We start from the raw sequence: 21,000 nt of genomic DNA, 5'->3' as shown, positions 1-21,000 counted from the left end.
GTAAGTAGACAGTCCGTTTTTATTTAAATGATAAAAACTTTACTACCAAATTTTAATGAGCAGATTTCACTCTCCGTATTTTATTTTCTATTTTTGTGTAAAAATCTTAATGCGGTTCAGAATATATCTATTTACCAAGTTTCAACAGTATAGTTCTTATAGTTTTGGAAAAAAGTGGCTGTGACATACCGAAATTCAGGCAACTTTAGACAATGGCATGAGTCAAATACAAATAATCTTGTATGAACAATTAGGTGTAAAAAAGTTGTTTTCCCGATGGATACCGCATTTGCTCTGTGAAGAGCAAAAAGCGGCTCGCGTTACTTGGTGCGTCAAAACTCTCGAAAGATTCCACGTAGGATCCTCAAATGCTGTATACAATATCGTATCACGTGACGAATCCTGGATATACTCGTACGAACCCGAAACAAAAACCAGTCACGAGTTTGGGTGTTCGAAAATGAGTTAAAGCCAATAAAAATTGTTCATTCACGGAGTGTTGCAAAAAAAATGGTGGCCATGTTTGTCTCGAAAAACCGGCCATGTTGCGACTATTCCTCTTGAGGGACAAATAACGGTTAATGCAGAATGGAATGCTAGCATTTGTTTGCCACAGGTCGTTTCTGAACTCCGTAAATAGAACTACAACCGCCGCATGATCCTCCATCACGACAACGCGAGTTCTCACACCGCGCACAGAACAAAAGAGTTTTTAGAGCAAGAAAACATAGAATTATTAGACCATTCGCCGTACAGCCCCAACCTAAGGTCTAATTATTTCTATACGTTTGTAAAATTGCGTGGTCAGAGATTTTCATCACCTGAAGAAGCTGTGGACGCCTACAAAACGGCCATTTTGGAGACCCCAACTTCAATGGAATGGTTGCTTCAATGATTGGTTCCATCGTATGGAAAAATGTGTAAAATTTCGCGGAGAATACTTCGAAAAGCAATAAATTTATTATTAAATAGTAATGTTGTGTCACTTCCTTGATTCCCGATACTTTAAGTGCAGCCCTCGTACCTATATTCTTTAAGAATTTTCATTAATGCGTTTATTTACCCTTACATATGATGTCGATCTTTTTTTAATTAATACGCTTTTTTTAGCATCTGCTGTATGTCTGTTTGTAACCGACTCCATTGGACTTGATTTTGTTTAGTACCTGTTCAAAGACAATCGTTCTTGAGGAGTAAACTCCAGTCGTGCGTCGGAGCTGACACACACACACACACACACTATTTTAAATAGTAAATTACTGGGCAATTTTCGAGACTTAACATCATATGTCTCAAGGTGACGAGCACAGCTGTTGAGGAGCTGCTCAGAATTTTTGGGACTTTCTAGAATCCTGAGTGGCACAGCATTGTTATGGGCAGGGCGCATTAATTACCATCAGCCGAACGTCCTGGTTGTCTCATCCCTAAATGTCATAAAAAAACAATAAGTATTTCCGTAGGTGGTAAGCTTGGGTAAGTAATTTTCATTTATGACAAATAAAGCAATTCGCACGAAATTATTCCTCAACCATTTCAAAATATTCAAAAATGCACAACATTAATTGACGACCTGTATAGCCGAGTGGTTAGCGATCCTACCTACTAAGCTAGAGGTCCCGGGTTCGAATCCCGGTAGGTGCAAGCGTTTATATGATGAATGTGGATGTTTGTATCCGAGTCATGGATGTTTAAATGTATTTATGTATGTTTAAGTAAGTATATTGTATTAAATATATCATTGTCTTGTAACCTATGTACTATGTGTTATGACACAGGCTATATATGCTTAACTTGGGGCAAGATAATTTGTGTAAAAAGAGTGTCAATATTATAATTAATGTTTTTTTTCACTTCTGCCGGCACTCCCGGATTGCAACCCGTTATTTTTTTTAAATTAGAGGCAAACATGAAGGTTGGCTCCTTGGTAACAGAAAACCGCGGTATTAGAGATGTGTTAGCTTGAAACTCCCTTTACAGTGATTCTATCAATATATGATTGTCTGTTCTGAGATTAATTTGAAACCAATTTTATGAAACGAATATGTATTTTGAAAACCAATCAGACTTCGTTATTTCCACATCTCTCCTTGATCCATTTCTAACGAAGCTAATCGGTTGAAATGGATCAATCGGGAAGGAGAGCTCTTTTTTTATACACTTTATATTAACTTCACCTGTATGTTTGTAATCGACTTCTTTGGGCGCGATTTTGACCCACTTTAAACGGCTAGATTTCGCTCAAACTTTTTATCTAGGACGACATTACACTAATTTGACTAAAAAATGAAAAATAAATAATAGTTAAAAAAAAACTACGCTTTTTTTACAATAAAATATATTTTTTTCACACTATTTTCAATTTAAATTTATTTTCTATTTTTTAGTTAAATTTTATATAAAGCGTGCTTTTTAGTTTTTTAACTATTATTTTTATATTGATTTTGTGAGCGGCCGGGCATCCCAAGTCCCTGTCCCCACGCCTCGCACACCCGACAGCGTTGATATAAGTACAGCACTTCTTCGCGGCTTATCTCCTCTCCTCTCAGCTTTCGTAGATACAGGGCCTTAAGCGAGACGTTCCTTGCGAATCGCGCAATCTAATTGATACAGGGCAAAATCAAACTACCGAATAAATAATCCATAAGACTTTATTAAAAATACAGTATTTCTGGAAGCGCATAATATATTACAGATTTTATTAATATCTATAGTATAACGAAGTTAATGTAATGGAATCTAAATTCAGAATTGAAATAAATCTAAAAACATTAAATTGTTAGAACATCACCCGTTGCAGGCTGCTAATAATAATTAAATAACAATACATAATAAATATATTTTTACGCATAGAATGTCCCTTAATATTATATCATTAACTTACAGATGTTCCATAACATAGTAAAAGGAAAGTAATGTATTTTATATAATTCTGTTAAGGAAGACTCACATTCATCACAACCATTGAAATAGTCTATATAATGAGGTCTAGTCAAATTATAAATTATTATAACTACTTAGGCATTACTTACAATTACTGGACGGATTATAAATCAACAAATCTAACTAAAATTATCACCTTTTCACCTAAAAACACAATTATTTTACAACCTGATTTGTCCTTATGTCATCCGGCGAATGATCCTAAATCTGCATTTCAATATTGCAATTTAAATTTTCATACCCATAAATATTAATAGTTACTAAGTAAAAAATCCATTCTCCCAAAGATCGATTGAAAAAAGAGATCGCCATTACGTACGTAATCCCTAAATCATTATTGAAATGCGCAAATCAAAACATATCCAAGATTCTTATATATTAAATATATCGGATCGCTAATTTAGGATTTACTTATAGAAAGCGGACGTTAATCGTAGAACAGCGGTTATGTGTGACAGTTTTCAGAACATAATAACAATATAACGTAGAAGGTATCCTTCTGATTTCTATGTAGCAATATTACCTAATAGTGGACAATCAATCATAAAACAAAAGATCTGATACAGCGGATGTGTTTTAATTCTGTTATCTGTGGCTTATACAACTACATACGCTTTCGCCGAATGAAAACGTATGTATACGATAAAAAAGACATGTTAAACGGACTGCTGTGTAAACGTGCGCTGAGCAGTGAAGCCGGATCCACATAATATATCGAACGACAGAAAAAGAAAGCTATGGAATGAGAGAGTGAATGTCGCGAGGCGGGCGAAAGAGAAGAGAGATGTTTCGTTCACTCTTTGTATGTGGACAAGAATTTAGATGGTCTTATTCATAATGAATTATCGGCGGTTTAAAACTTCATTATACACTCTCTCTCAAAATGGTAGTCATAGTGCAAAATATCATATTTCCGATATTGTGTAATTGATGTTACATTGACGTACCACAAACAAATACTCACAATCACGTTCAACATAGGAAGCTCTAAAAACTCGATACATAGATTAAAATCACGTCATTTTGTCCGAAATGGGAAGATTGTTTACGAAAGAGGCATGTTAGTTATCAGATATTTATGAAAGATTATGAATAAAGGATTCTATCGAACGTTCAATAGGCTTAAAACATAGGTTTATGCCTTCGATAAGCGTTTCATTATGAATAACCGGGTAAAATATATATTAGGTATACAATATACATAGATTTTATTTGTGGGACCAAAATTATATCAACACTTGTAAATGGTCCACCATCTCTTAAATTTAATAATTTATTATTAAAATAACGTTGACACGGTCTATAGTAAATAAAACAACTGTAATAATTACTTAACTATAACAATTATATCCAGTTCATAATACTGTTCCATTAATTACCTATACCATACCAAAGTGGACGACTTTAATCTTAGGCGGATTGGTAGACGAAGAGGCTGGAAAAAAGATTTTAATTAATGATTAATCTTAACTATTGTACATAGGCATAGGCATGAGACTGACTTCAATATGTCGACCAAAATACATATATTCAATGATGTCTCCGTTATCACCGCATATTAAGAGGTAAATTGAATATAAATTCAACACTGATCGATCGAAGTCTAAGATCCGATCTGCACCCATCCAGATCCAAAACCCGGAAACTTTTAACTCGAATGTCTCGGTGAGTGCGTTGACGTGGAAGAGTATTTTGTTTGTGGAAGCTGTTCAAACTGCAGGAACTAAGTTATTTAAGGCCAGCCGTTCAAAACGAATCGGAAAATTCTCAGAATCTACCATCAAATTGATGGATGTAATACGAAAATTGGCCCTTGATTCCCCGGACGATGCTTCTCAGTATGGGCAGCTAAATAGACAAATCTACAAGTCATTGACTCGCGATATACGCCGCCATAACACAGATTGTGTGAAGGTGGCCATAGAGTCTCCATAATATTCGCACGAGATTTGTCTATTGAGTAGAGCTAACTGACGAAGCTGCAGACCGATGACGGCAGGATCGTTTCGTCTAAACTCGAACTTTTGAGGGAAGTCGAGTAGTTCTACGGATAGTTATACACTTCTGCACGGGCACCTGAAAGGCTGAACCTTGTTGGTAAGAGGACCCAAGAGCCAAATTAACCCGCCCTATGTCGAAGATATCACAGACGTCAGCCTGTAGGAGATCAGTATGGCCCTAAAGTAGCTTAAAAACAACAAGGCGTCGGGTGCTGATGGAATTACAGCCGAGCTTCTGAGAGCTAGTTGTACTCCTGCGCTTAAGATCCTTCAGAATCTATTCAATTCCATCATCGTCAAGGGTAAAACACCGCAAGCATGGCACAGAAGTTGAGTGGTGCTATTCTTCAAAATGGGCGATAAAACGCTTTTTAAGAACTTTAGACTTTACTCTGGGCCATTGTATATAAGCTGTTTTCTAGGGCTATCACGAATCGTCTCGTACGCAGGTTCGACGACTTCCAGCTTCCTGAACAAGCTGGATTCCGAAAAGGCTTTAGCACCATAGACAACATATATACGCTGCGGCAGCTTATACAGAAGACGACGGAGTATAACCAGCCACTATGCTTGGCTTTCGTGGACTATTGGATCGATCGGCCTTTGTTTTGATCGAGATCTGGGCGGTCCTTCAGTCTCTTCAGGAGTGCCACATTGATTATCGATATATCGAAGCATTGTGCAAGTGTTTGTATAGAAACGCCACCTTGTCAGTCCGTCTCCAGAATCATATCTCGAAGCCTCTCAGACGAGGCAATGTCATATTGTCAAAGCTGTTGACCGCTGCATTGGAAGATGTCTTCAAGCTTCTGGACAGGAACGGACAGGGTAATAATATCAGCGGCGAATACATCACACACCTTCGATTTGCAGACGATATCGTAATCATGGAAGACTTAATCAATGGAGATCAGATATGAGGAGATCCGTAGGAGAACCAAAGTCACCCACAATGTCACTAGATGGTTGCGAAACTGAAGTGGCACATAGCTCGACGGACAGATTGGGGCAGTAAATCCTCGAGTGGCGACCACGTACCGGAAGACACCCACAGTGTTGGTAGGTCCCCCACAAGATGGACCGATGATCTGGTCAAGATCGCCGGAGTAGGTTGGACGAGGGCAGCGCAGGACCGATCGTCATGGCGATCTTTGGGGGAGGCCTTTGTCCAGCAGTGGATGTCTTCCGGTTGAACTGGGGAGGATATAGGCAGACCTTTTTTTGGTAGTTAAAATCTAGTGATGTATACAACTCCTCAAGTAGTCATTAATAAATAATAATGTTAAATATATCAAGTCGTGTAATGCGTGCACCATGCAAGTGTTGTTAATAACGGAATACATATGGCACTTAAGAGTGGAGATTAAAACTGAACAACAAACATATTTCTAACATCTCATGACAAGCTATAGTTCTTGTTGTGAAATAAAAAAGTAATTATAAATTAATTGAGTATTTTAACATATTCTTTCAAAATATATTTTATGTGTAAATTATAACAATAAAATCGCATTTTAAGCATATAGGCATAATGGTATATACTGATTTTTATTAATTAGTATAATAGTATCAGGAATAAATGATTGAATAACAGTCCATCCCATTTTATTATAATAACTGACAGTTCTGTTTATATTAACTAGCAATTAATGACGTAACAAGTACACAAATCTTACACCAATCATTGTTCATTGGGAAATAATTAATAGGAAAAATTAATAAATTGTTTTTATATTTTCAACACACTTGCTCGTAAAGTCAGCTTTATTTTCATTCTTAGGGCCATAAACCCTAGTGCATAATAGAATTATTCTGAGCCACTAGTGCATAATAGAATTATCCCTACAAAGTCTAGTTAGTACCTAACTGCAAATTATATGAGTGTAAACAGAGCATTTTCAATTTAACCGGGCAATAGTTTTTTTTGTAACAGCAAAGAGGTTTTATCCCGCTGAAAATCCGTTTATATTTTTGTTATAAATAAATGTGTCCCTAATTAAGGCGAAATACATTAATTATTATCAAATTATTTATATCAAAAACTTCCTCAGATCTTTGAGCATAAATAGAGTCATTTTGTTTATTAAAATGATGCTCAACTGTAAACAAAGTCTCATCCGTAAACAATATTTTTCTGTGATCTTCTTTGCTTCAGTAGTTGTTTCGATTTTACCACCCTATTCTTTTTTAAATTATCTGTTAAGAAATTACCACTACGTCTCTTATTATTCTTCGAATTATTTCCCTTACTGCTTTCCTCCACCAGATCTTTTTCTGTCACAAACAGAGGAGGGCTCATTGTACATATAAATAGCCCGGTACACATACATTTTAATAATATATACTTTATGTAATGCAATCACTGCTACCCACAGCCTCGTGCAACTTTACTCATTTGTGTCACAATATACTATTATTTGTGGTCATTCATAACTGCTATATAATTATGAAAAAATATGTGCAATAGAAGAATTAGAATCATGCTTTCATATAAAAGAAGTGTACTTATGTATACACGCAAGAAGTTATACTTCTTTGGCCTAACAGCAATAATCCTTAAAATTATTTATTCGTCGTGCTATTTTACTTTTATAGAATTATTAAATGACGAATACGGCTGTACGCACTTGAACCCTTTGCTATCCTAATAATGGACGAAGAAACCTAAAAAAAATAACGAATGTCGCAAATGTCAGAAAATTTTAGGAACCAACTTCACCCTGTTACTATTGTGTTAAAGTGATGCGCGCGCATCTTAAAATTTCACTCTCAACATTTTTTTCATAACGCGCCTAAAGAAGTATAACTTCAAATATATCTAAATTAGAGGTTAATCATGCAAGAATGTGCAAACACACGTGTTATAGTGCTGGCATGCTTCACACTTCGACGTAGTCGAGTGCAGTACCGAAGGTGGCCGAGTGCGCGTCGTCGTTCGGGTAGATAGAGCGGGAGGGGAGATCGTGCCCTCTCGCCTGAGTGCTCTGCGCTTGCGGTGTGAACGCCGTGAGGTATTTGTTTGGCGGACAGAGGGGAAGACTATCCGCTAGTTCCCGAGCCACATCCGACTGAGTTTGAGTCTAAAATAATACAAGAAAAATGAGAAGAATGGAAACAAACACAATATCTAATCATTCATATCTATCAAATCATCGAGGTGACCTTGTGGTTCACGTGTCACGCGGGGGTCACAGAAGATCAGCGTTGCAACACACTTGTGTTGAAACACATGCCGAGTGACTCCTTTTTTGAACACAACACGTTTTTATATTTGTATATTTTTAAGTTGATTCATTTTATTATTTGTGTGTGTGTTATTAAATAAATGTTTCTTTCCCTTCTTTCTTTCAGGTACAAAGATCATATTATGCTAATATACGTATATTGAATGGACAAAACTGTCTTTGATTTAAATTCAAAGCCTTGGGATGTACCCTAACTAGGTACTTAGCCATGTCTATAGGTTAAATCGCATGGTAATATTTTGTGATGTATATCACCCAGAGAGGAGTTTTCAAGGAGCTATCTTCCTCGTACTACAAAGCTGTGGAATGAGCTTCCTTGTGCGGTGGTCCTTTTCCGGGACGATACGACATGGGTACCTTCAAAAAAAGCGCGTACACATTAAAGGAGGCAACGCTCTTGTGATTCCTCTAGTGTTGCAAGAGAATGTGGGCGCCGGTGATCACTTAACACCAGGTGACCCGTACACTCGTTTGTCCTGCGATTCCATAAAAAAAAGAGACCCGGAAACTATATTCGGATAAGTATCATAAAAATCCCAATTATATACTTAACTAAACATGCAAAATTTTATAAATTTTCTTTGAATCATTTCTCGATCCTTTCAATTATGTTGTATTATTTGGTGATGTCACCTGAATAAGTGATCACCGCCGTCCATATTCTCTTGTAACACCAGAGGAATAAACATGACATATGTGAATCTTTTAATAATTTTATTCATCAGATTAATCTATCGAGAATCCAAAATTTACTCTAGTTAGAATTTGACTGTGGCATTTTTGTCCATAAATTTATTTAGAGTTCAAATGCACAAAAATGATTAAAAGGGAGGTTTTAATAAGCTCCGATCTACAAAAATAATCGAGAGAAAAATACGATAATCGTTTATTATTCGTATATTAAAAATTTACACCACATTTGCATGCAACATGCATTGATAGATAAATTAACCTGATACATAAATGTAAAAACTGAAAAGGGATATTGTTACATGTCACAGCTAGTGTCTATAAGATTAAGTCTTTCTAATTTTCACATTATTATAAAGTTCAGTCCAGGTCCCCCCACATGAATGACATTTTAGAAAGATATAGATTTAAATTAATCACATCACATAAGTTTATCACGTAGCCACGCCATCAAGCTATGCCATAGATCAATCAGCAGATATCCCTTCTATAAAATGACGGAAACATCGACGTACAATAAAGAACTTGACTCAAAATCACGCTCAAAAATTGTCTGAAGTAAAACTCTTAGGCTTATGTTTCAACCGCGCTTTGAATACAACGCCACGCAATAACAACTAACGTGAAAAACTGCCTAAATAACAGCATATCAAAACTTAAAAAGGATCGAGTGTTGCATTTCAGGTAAGTTTCCCTTTATTTTTAACAAAATTGTTACATTTCAATTGTAATCAAAAGAAGATGTTCATGCATCGTGTTCGCACCCGAGCTTCGAATGAGCGTACACAATAAATTTTGAACATTACTGCCAGGAAATAAGTTGTTAACTTGAATGAATGCTTTAATGTCATCTATATAAGTTAATGTATAGGTACGTATATACAACGCCACTCGGACATTTTTTGACGACCTTTTAATAGGCATTTGGGAGTCTAGTTGTTAATTGTACGTCAAAGGACAGAAACAATTTAAAAATAAAATTACTCACCGGCACAACAGCAACAGTAACTGTATCAGAAAACTTAACCTTATTCTTCTCAAGCGGTTTCGGCCCAGTCCAAACCGTCTTATCCTGACGATATCTTTCATTGAAATTCGCATTACTCGAGTGCACACCGCTGTTGAAACGATACGTCGGCAAATCGGGGAACAAATGATTGAAATGAGTGGAAACCTTGCCATATTGCTGCAACTCCCCACTTTTCTTACTACCTTCATTAATTCTGCTATAATTCAGTACATCCACGCTGTTCCATCTGTTCTGCTGTGATTGTTTCATGCCGAGCATCTGTTCTGCGTTTTTGATGTAAATAGTATCATCTTTGTCTAGGTACTGATGTAAGTTTGGGCGTATACTTGTCGTAGACGGGGCTTCGTTGTGTGTGATAGGAACGGGTATTGTTGGGTGCGGGGGCAGTTGTACGCGGGGCAATGGGGGAGGATTCATTTTTCTTTTCTCAATAGCGCTCCGTTCGACCTCAGAATCCGTTGATTGTGAACTGCATTGGGAACACGAATCTGAGCATTCTGAACCTGGAAAATAAAACAAATAGATTTTAATGAATTAGTAAAGGTAATCTTAGATTTATAAAACAACAGCTTAAAGTTGATAAAATATCACCAAGTTTATACAAGGCGAGTTACAACAAAGTAATACAAATATAATAATTAATTAATAAAATAAAATGAAACTGGAAAAAAAAATATTTTAGGAGACTCTGACACTACATGAACAAGCGAATAGAACTCCTTCTATAATATAATAGGTCCCAAAAATTACACGCTATGTGTGTTTCCGCATTACCGGCAAGACGTTTACGAAATGCCGCACTGCAATGACTTCCCTTTCTAAGGTTAGCAGTAAAAGTGTTAAGGCTTGTCAGCCGGTAAGTCTGTGTATTCACAATTTGATAATGTTAGAGTGTTGTTCGTTTATAATGAGATACAAAAATATTTTTTAATGATAATCGCATCTGCTTATTTTGTGAAAAAAAAAAAATACTCTGAACATTTTCATAGCAACACTAGGACAACCGAACAAAGTATGTAGCAAAGTGATCTATATCACAGCCAGACATGCTCTCTCTCTAGTCCCGAGTTTTTCTTGAGGAAAGCCCCTTTCTTACCACATATACCATAAATGTATATTTAATTTGTACCAAAACTTATGGACGATGCGGTATTCGAACCTGCGCTCTCCAGCGCGGGGACCAACCCGAGTATTTAATCCCAGAAGTGAGGGATGACACTAATAAAACTGACGAGCGACATCTCAAGTCAATTTCCTCGTATGCATATATTGGATTGAGCAGGCTATCAACTGTAAAGTATCCTACACGCAGCCACAACCTGAGAGTCGAACAAGACACATTAAGATTTACGGATCATGCGTCATGCGAGCGGTTGGCTCAGTTGGTAAGTTGTCGTTGGGACGTAGACCGAGAAGCACATGACAGACATGAATGTTGATGTAAATTAAACTTGTATACGTAATCCCATGCACAAACGTCTCGATACTTGAAGAGCTCAAGGTGAAAGAAAGGCTTTCATCTATAGTCAGAGCCCGTATCCTCAGATACTTCGGACATATCACGCGACGTGGAGAGCATGCCATAGAGAGACTTGTTGTTCAGGGAAGCGTCAACGGCAGTAGGTCAAGAGGACGCTCCCCTATGCGCTGGACAGACCAGATCAAAGCCCTAACCCATACTCCCCTCAACAAATGTGCCAGAGAAGCAACAGCCAGGGATAACTGGCGTAGAATCGTTCGTCGTTCGACGTGACCACGACTGCTCTGTCAAGAGTAATCCGACGAAAAAGAAGACTTAATCCCAGAAGTGGGGGATATCACTTAAAAATAACATACTGTTTACCATATTATGTGTAATTACAAAGAGGCATTCAACTGGCCACCACACAGAACAACGACGGGTTAAGGTAATAAGCAGCTTTCCCCTCCTCGTCATTAATTCCATTGCACATCGGTACTCATCAATATCGGTATCTTTCACATAGGTGTGCACATATCTTCTATCGTCGTTGTTGTATTCATTGTGTCCTCTGAAAACGAAGCAAGCCTTCTAGATGTCAAATATAAAATTATAATGTCGCTCACCAGGTCCGTCAGTATGGTTTGGTGCATAGTGGGCCACGCAGGCTGCAGCCTCTCGTGCCAGGTCCTCCAGCCCTGCTCTGCTCGCGGCCCAGCGAGCGTCCATGAACAGATCCCACGCTTCCAGCTCCACGGCCAGACTCATCGCCGTCTCTATTCGCCCACGCCTGATATATACAGGAACAGATCAAATACAATTCAAATCTGGTAGTACCTCAAGAACTAAATGAAAATTTCAAAAATTTCCTCAGAAACATCAGTGTGGATTTTATTGTTTACTATCTATCCCAGATATATGCTGACAAAAATAATGGCAATTGAAATTTGAGCATAAGATAATATAATATAATTAAAATAATTTGTAAAACACTGAACCTGTAACTGTTGATTTAAGAGTGACAATTTCCTGCCCATTTTTCTTCATTAAAGCTCAAACTTTTTCAAAGTAATGGTAAAAAGTATTCACAAATAGTGTCATTTCCTTCACTTAAATGATTTTTCTATGACAATAAGGAACGAAACGAGCGGGACATTGAGGATTCATGAAAAACCCTAGAATTCTGAGTGGCACATAATATGTTAAGTCCCATTTGGCCAGTAATTTCACTAGCTACGGCACCCTTAGACCGAAACACAATAATGCTTACACATTGCTGCTTCACGGTAGTAATAGATGCAGAATAAAGTAATTGTCATTTGATTTTCGAATGTTCACATCTTCTGTGAGATGGAGTAGGTGTTTACCTGAGTAGGTGATGGAAGAACTTCCTGGCGAGATCGTGCACGGGTGGTGCATATTTGACAGCAGATGGCGGGAGTGTCGCATTGGGCGCCAAGTACACGGCCAACGCGCCTTGTATGGCGCTCTCGGAGTTCACATCAAACGATCGCCGTAGAGTTGAGGTGATCACTTCACTTATCCCATGCAGGCACTCGTCACCTTCAGTCTCCCAGTCTAATGTGCGCAGTAGTTCTATGGCGTTTGATGGCCTACTGAGTTTGAGCCATGACTGAAATATAATGTATTAGTACAATAAGCTATTAGGTCAAATGTTCACACTTTTATAATAAAGTTCAGACCTTAAAAGTATTATTAAAAATGGCTCAGTAAGTCTTATTAGTTAACTGCAGACTAACTCAAGGGTGAGACGACTTGGAACTAGCTTGTGGTTGTCTTTAGCAATAGGTTTAACTCATAGTAATTTAGAGAAAACAATTATTATAAGTGTAAGTTAGGCAAATTACTCTAAAAATTTATATATATAAAAATTAATTGGTGTTCGTTAGTCTCGCTAAAACTCGAGAATGGCTGGACCGATTTGGCTAATTTTGGTCTTGAATTATTTGTGGAAGTCCAGAGAAGGTTTAAAAGGTGAATAAATATGAAAATGCTTGGAAAATCAAATAAAAACAACAATTTTGTTTTACCTTTGACGTGTCCCACGTCGTTCAGAAATCAAATTGAAAGAATAGTTTAAAATGAATAACTAATTAGAATCTTTATATCTTTCTGCCTTTTTCAGGAGGTATAAACATAATTTTAGCTACCTATAGTTGATAGATTTTATGTACGATTTAATATTTGTTAGGTCTGAGAATCGGTCGTCATCTATTTTTTAATACCCCAAAAATTTTAATTCTTGATTTTTTCTTTTTACTTTACATGGCAACACCACGTTTGCTGGGTCAGCTAGTATTTTATAAATGTCTATTGCAAAGTCAATTTATATGGATCGAATAAAAAAAGATGTCTTGAAATGTTATTAATCTAGAAAAGTGAAAGACTGCAACTTTGAAAAAAAAAATCCATCCTGAGCGGGAAGTTTCTTCTTCTCATAAAAAAATTTAGATAAAAATCGTACCTTGATCAATCTTGGATGGTTGATGCGTAATAAACTGAGTGGCCCACCATTAAACATAGCCAATATAAGTGATCCGCTGCCAAAGCTATGGGTCGCTAAGATTTGAATTCTACGGGACTCCCTAAAAAAAAAACAAAGTTAAACATACTTATAAAAATTTACCTAATTTTTTTTAAGAATTTCGCGCTCGATTAATGCGAAGTTGTGAAGTACAAATCCAAATCAAACGTTTTTAAGGATCTCCATGGACAGAGTAATTGTGAGGTTTCTGATATTGATTCCGTTAAGAGTCAATGTTCGATATTAGAAGTGGACTGTATATTGTTTGGTAGGCGTAATAGAAACAACTGTGAAAAGAACAATGCTTATACCACCTACCAGTGGGAGGCTCCTTTGCACAGGAAGCCGGCTAGATTATGGATACCACAACGGCGCCTATTTCTGCCGTGAAGCAGTAATGTGTAAACACATGAAATTACTGGGTAAATGAGACTTTACATCTTATGTATAAAGGTGACGAGCTCAATTGTAGTGCCGCTCAGAATTTTTGGGTTTTTCAAGAATCCTGAGCAGGACTGCATTGTAATGGGCAGGGCGTATAAATTACCATCAGCTGAACGTCCTGCTCGTCTCGTCCCTTATTTTCATAAAAAAAACCTTTACTGCTTCTCGCCACACACAGCATCCACCGGTGCACGGCACTACAGAAACCAACGTGGTGTCAACAATGGAGAGGCGCCTGAGAACGTCTCTGACAGTACCTTCTGTGTGTGAGTGTCACGCGATTGTCGCGCCTAACGCCACCCGAAACCGGTTGAAACCGGTAGCAAATCTACCGGTTTTAACTTAGGGTTGAGTTACAACAGCGATAGATGGCATCTTAGCATGTCCGATGTTCACAGTAGAAATTAACTGGTACTTTATCAAATAAGTTTCGGCTATGACAAACTATATTATTTTAACTATTACTTATATATATACTTTACTATTGCTTCCAGTTGCAATATTTCTTGATTAAATATCAACATTTAAACAAAGGATTAATTTGTTATGTTTTTAAAAGTGATAACCCTCACTTCTAGGATTAATACACAAATAAAATTTGAAAAACAAAATTTTATGAACGATGCGGGATTTGAACCCACGACCTCCGGTGTTCTGTGCCGGTGCTCTAAACCACTGAGCTAAACGTTCGAGTACCGCAAGTAAGTAGAAAAAGAGTAAAATTCTGTTTGCTTTGTTCAACTCTCAGGTTGTGGCTTCATTTACAGGATGAGAGTTGAACAAGTTCGAATCCCGCATCGTTCATAAAATTTTGTTTTTCAAATTTTGTTTGTGTATTAAAACAAAGGGTTTACATTTATAATCAGAACATTTATAATTCTTTAGACTCACAACTTTATAATACCTTGAAAATTCTGCGTATTAATCGCTACCTAGAAAATATTTACCGGAAATATGAGGTGAGATCCAGGCACTTAGTGTGATGGTGTAAAAGAGACAGTGCTCGGTCAAAACACTGGAGCCTGCCTGACTCTTCGCTGACTACCACTAGCTCTCCAGCCCATATCACATCTGTTGCTATCTGGAATATACTTACAAGTTATACTTATTTAATATTCACATTCAAATATATTTATCCAAAATAGGATTCAAAATCACTTAATGAATGTCTGCCTCAGACCTGAGAAGAATGGGCGCAAGAAACTCAGCTGGCATTTTACTATAAAGCTACAATCAAGTGTTTTCAAGGTAAGAAGTACGAAGGCTACAGCAACTTTAACGACAAACAGCTTTGTGCAAATATCACAGAGTTACATTAGTATTTCATACAGTGAACTAACTTAGCGGCTTGTCTGTTGCTATGTGAAGGAAGCGGTGTACCCTCCGATCTGCGACGTTCTCCCTCATACCGGTTTGCTGACTTGCGTATCAGTACTTGTATTAAATCATGTCTCGAAAACTAATGAGAAAACGGAATGAATATTCATATAAGAATGACTATGATAAGTAGGTAAATGCTAATATGTGGTGGTAGCCTCAAGCCAAAGTTATATATTTTTGACTAAATTATCACTGAAGTTAAATATTTTTGAAGTTACGATAATGTCTGTACTTTCACTAAAGTAAATATTAACTTTAAAACTCAAAGGTTAAATGATTATATTTTCGGAATCGTAGAATTACAGAGTGTGCTATTTTTCCGCCTTTGTAAATTTAAGTTTTTTTTTTAAATATTTAATTTTAACTTTATATGAATTTATATGCACATATAATTTTTTTAATGTTATATATCTAAGGTAGCAGATTCTGTATCTTTGCTCATATTTATTGGTGAAATATTTTATTTTTTATCAGCTAAAAGTATTATATTACATTCATAGAAAGAAAGTAAGCCTAAACGCAATTAGGGAACCAAAATGCACCGGCGGAATATTCTTTAAATTTGAACTAATACATGATTCTACTATTTACATTTGTAAACAATGGTTGTCTTACCAGTGGGGGGACTTCCTTTGCACAGGATGCCGGCTAGATTATGGGTACAACAGCGGCGCCTATTTCTGACGTGAAAATGTAATGTGTAAACATTACTGTGTTTCGAACTGAAGGGCGCCATAGCTAGTGAAGTTACTGGGGAAATGAGACTTAACATCTTATGTCTCAAGTACCGCTCAGAATTTTTGGGTTTTTCAAGAATCCTGTGCGGCACTGCACTGTAATGGGCAGGGCGTATCAGTTACCATCAGCTGAACGTCCTGTCCGTCTCGTCCCTTATTGTTATAAAAAAAAATGGTTGTTTACTAATTCTAGATGTAGTCTGTAAATTTAAACACTTACAAACCCTGCCCTTATTGAGTGTGTTAGTCCTGATATGTGGTGTAGTATATGCACTGAGCCGTCCACACATGCGGCCAATAACCTCTGGTCGCACGGGGAGCGGCGAGCGAGGCGCGCGGGCGATGGCAGCACTGCGTGTGTCACTGTCTCATCTAGGGTTGACAGTTGCGTCACTCTGTCAGATTTAGGGATGTCAAATCTAATCCAAATTAATTCGACACCACTCTGAAAATTTATGATATTATTTCGTTAAAGTAAATAATGCTTTCTACTACTCAATAAGAGACTTAACAGTGGTCCATCGCAAAAAAAAATAATGGTCAATCTTACACATATTTACTGGATATCTCCCTGACATTTACTGCCTCAATTGTAGGAGAGCTTTTAATATTCGTAAGAAAATGGAGCAGAAATAAATTTGCATTATAATAATTGGTTACTAATACCAGCACTTTGATAATTCAAAGTGTTTGGATATAATTATCTTGGGTTTTGTGTACCATATGACATTTCTTATTATGGGTACTAACTCCATGCTTTTTTTTAACTCTTAACCATATTTATTTATTTATTTAGGTTCACCAACAGGTTATACACTATTACTAGCTTATAAAAATAACAAAATAAGTATAAATATTGGTGTAATTTCAATTACGGGCAAACCAGCATGCATTTTTGAGTTGCACAAGTGCGGGGTTGCAAGTTTACAATGAAAAAATATTGTGTTGTACTATTATAATGTAGAAGTGAACAAGTGAAAAAAAAAACTAAAAATTAAATTTAGGATATAAATCAAAACAAAGCATAAGTTATGTGGTTTCTGCATTGAAAAATTGCTGCAATATTTTTTTGTAATGCTGAGGGGAGGAGGAGTGGATGTCAACACGAGTAGTTTTGAAAAGATTATTGTGCTCCCGGTAGGTCCTTTCTAAAACACTATTAGCACCGAGTTCAGTTCTATATAAATATGACACTTAAATTAAGCTATTGCAATTATTAACAAAGATTAGGCAAGTCATTGTTATTAATTATTTTGTCCTTTGTTTAATAATTGTGACGTTCATTTACCTTGTGACAAGACGCTTGTTCTACAATATGTATTATGTTCCAATTTCTATGTGATATTTGAGCAAATAATGTTTCGCTTTCTAGTTGATGATAAGCAATTAAGGACACTTGCTGCCTGCAATATTAATAATCTGATTAATTAAGACATCTGACAAATACTCATAATCTATTCAGTTCAAAGAAAATTATATACAAGGTGTAAGTCAAGTATGTTGCAAGTTAGCCAGATCATGGTTTTGAACATATTAAACATTGAAAATTATAAAAGTATTATGTAATATGAAATCCAAATATCTAATATAAAAATTATTATTATTATATTATATATAAAATTCTCATGTTGCGGTGTTTTTAGTTAAACTCCTTCGAAATGGCTTGAACGATCATGAAATTTTGAGTGCATATTGGGTAGGTCTGCGAATCGAACAACATCTATTTTTCATCAAATTTTTCTTTTAATTTGTTTGATTATGAATCAGCATTAAAAAGAACATACAACTTCAAATTTTCACCCATCTACGATCAACAGTTACTTTTCTATCGCGATTTAAAATCAGCAATACAATGTTTGCTGGGTCAGCAAGTAAATAAAATAAAAAATAGCCTCTATCTTGCTGTACCTCTGTTAAAGAGTTACTCTCTCTCACAAACTTTGTTTGCCAGTATATTGTAAAATTATCTGGATATCTAGATATATATAATGAAAATGGTCTTTGTTTGAGGCTCAACCACATCTAAACCACTGATCGTATCGACATGAAACTCCCACCATTTGATGCGAGATCGAATTTTCAAATTCTAATGTTGCTACATTAATTTATTTCCTTTCATAATTCGCCCCGCGCAATGGGCGGGAACGGCTAGTATGTCTTATATATAAAATTCTCATGTCACGGTGTACGTAATTGAACTCCTCCGAAACGGCTAGGCTAGAGAATCGGAAAACATCTATTTTTCTTCCCCCTAAATGTTAAGGGTGTCACCCCTAAATTTTAGTTTAATTTTTTTGGCCAAATTTTTTTTTATGATACGGCATAAAAAAAGATACAACTCTAAATTTTCAACCTTCTACGATCAACACCTATTTTTGTATCACATTTTTTATAATATTCTATTCCATCCACAAATCCGCAATAAGGTTGCAAGATGGCAATCAAATACAATAATTGTAGTATGATATATTTGGTAGGTCTGAGAATCGTTGCATCCCTATATATCAATTAAGTCTTGACACTGGTGAACTTTAGGTTAAAAGATTCTGTTACATAGACAGATAGAAAATAGTAAATTTTAACTAAATAACTTTTACCCATCAATATGGTACAGGTGTAAATTTGCATGATCCTCAATAACTGGAGTCCATGGGGCTGGTTCTGCTACATTAGTACACCAAACCAATATTCTGACACTGTTCCCATTTTCACATGATGAGACCTGCCTCTCTGTACGCCTCGAGCTACCACCTAGCTCAAGACTCTAAAACAGAATATGTGTCAAGGTTATTTAACTTGGAAAAAAAATTGTTACAATAATAGAAAAGATTAAAGAGGTTATCTTACATTTCAACATCCAGTCATGCATGAAAATAATTATAAAGGTATTTATTTCATCAAACTTAAGTCCAATTAGGTCAAACCTACAGTTACACAGATCAGTGATGAAATTTGAATGTGAAAAGTTAAAAACTTTTAGCTAGTAATTTCCACACTTTTAAATAAATATTTACAGCTACATCATTTTACAAATTATTCTAATTTATCCATTCCACTTAAATTACAACCTGTGTGAATTGATGAAAAAAAAATACTCATATGACTCATGACTTACACACATCAGAAACAAACAAAACTCTGAGAGAAGAAATTTAATTCTTTGCAGTCTTCTAAATAATTAAATAGTGTATTATGTCATTGCTGATCTGGTCATCAAAAACAAACACAGATACACCAGGCTAGTGAAACTCTCTAAGAAAAAAGTGGTTCACTCGATTGTATGAAACATGCAGTCATTGAGAGAAGACGGCTATAATCTTGTAAAAGAAGCAGATAACCGAAATCCACTATATTTTAAGCAGTTGCTTTCAAATTTATGTGAAATGACTGCATGCTTCATGCTAACCTAAATTAAAATTTTTACTCAGGCAGTCCCACCTCTTATTACGTAGTATTTACATTCTCTTTGCGATACACATTCTTTTGGTAGAGATTATGGACCTCAATTTGCCATGGTAAGACCATATTATATTTACACTTATATCAACCTTTTCATATAAGTCGTAATAAGTAAGCTTTTTCAATTATTCATTGTAATTTTGATCTGTATACCCATTTGAAAAAAATCTCCAATTTTGGAATGTATGTATGCCTAGGTTGACCTTACCACTTTTGTCTGCATTCATTCTATGATATTGTGCAGTTACTCTCCTTACTTCATAATACAGAAAATAATGAATATAAATATAGAAACTAAGTGCTTAATACTCACTTGTAAATGAGGTTCCCTATCTGAGATTCTAGTTGGCACATTATTTGAATTTATTTTCCCAAAAACAACTAATGTTGCTACCTTCTCGGGATGAACAAATAAAATGTGACTTCTACAGTATACAACTGAAACACAATAGAATAAATAAAGTACCAAATGCTAATTGTAAATTATAATAATATATTAATAAATAAAATGTACCATCTGAAACAGTTTGACCTATCAATTTTCCAACACAATATCTATCAAATAAAATTTGAGTAATGTCCAGTGTACTCGTTTTTATAGTTATATGAGCAATGGCTCCAGTGGAGAAGACGAGTGTGGCAAGTGTATCACTGCTCCATTCGCAAGCTAGTACAGTAAGCTCTCTCAGTTTTGATTCTAATCGCCGAAAATGAGGGACTTTTTGGCTTCTCCACAAACCGCCGCGTCGTTCACAATAGTTACGCTTCCCATGATCATATATAGAATCTTCAAGTTTCTTTGTAGTTTCATACCTATGTTACATAAAGAGTAAGTTATATAAAGTGTACAAATACTTAATCGGAAATATACATAAACCAAGCACATACTTAAAACTTTTCAGGTCATTGTTTTTAATACAAATACTGTCATCGTTTGAGAAAAACCTAACATCATAACTAAACATGATTTTTGTTACAATTTTTCCATATTTTGGGTTTAAAGTCGAAACTAAAAAGTTTTCAATTATTTATTTACATTAACCCATTTCCATTGTCGTGCCGTGATTATAC

General features: G+C 35.9%; 1 protein-coding gene across 2 annotated transcripts; it reads right to left on the bottom strand.

Annotated features, from left to right (window-relative positions):
* Window positions 1-2,630: 2,630 nt before the first annotated feature.
* On the bottom strand, window positions 2,631-21,000 carry LOC126971568 (WD repeat-containing and planar cell polarity effector protein fritz). Of its 2 annotated transcripts, none has more exons than XM_050817874.1 (13): window positions 20,818-21,000; window positions 20,444-20,742; window positions 20,243-20,367; window positions 19,068-19,234; window positions 17,759-17,873; window positions 16,691-16,915; window positions 15,301-15,434; window positions 13,850-13,970; window positions 12,732-12,997; window positions 11,991-12,154; window positions 9,864-10,408; window positions 7,799-8,020; window positions 2,631-4,375 (listed from the first exon to the last, which is right to left on the bottom strand). In XM_050817874.1, exons 1-12 carry the CDS (start codon window positions 20,892-20,894, stop codon window positions 7,820-7,822), a joined length of 2,439 nt encoding a protein of 812 aa, XP_050673831.1. In that variant the 5' UTR covers window positions 20,895-21,000; the 3' UTR covers window positions 2,631-4,375; window positions 7,799-7,819. The 2 variants fall into 2 exon arrangements, with proteins under 2 accessions (XP_050673831.1, XP_050673830.1); XM_050817873.1 differs by having other exon boundaries at window positions 7,849-8,020.

This window comes from Leptidea sinapis, chromosome 24, assembly GCF_905404315.1.
Source record: "Leptidea sinapis chromosome 24, ilLepSina1.1, whole genome shotgun sequence".
Lineage (NCBI taxonomy): Eukaryota > Metazoa > Arthropoda > Insecta > Lepidoptera > Pieridae > Leptidea > Leptidea sinapis.
Note: the sequence above shows the minus strand (reverse complement) of the source record. Positions and strands in the feature narration are given on the sequence as shown.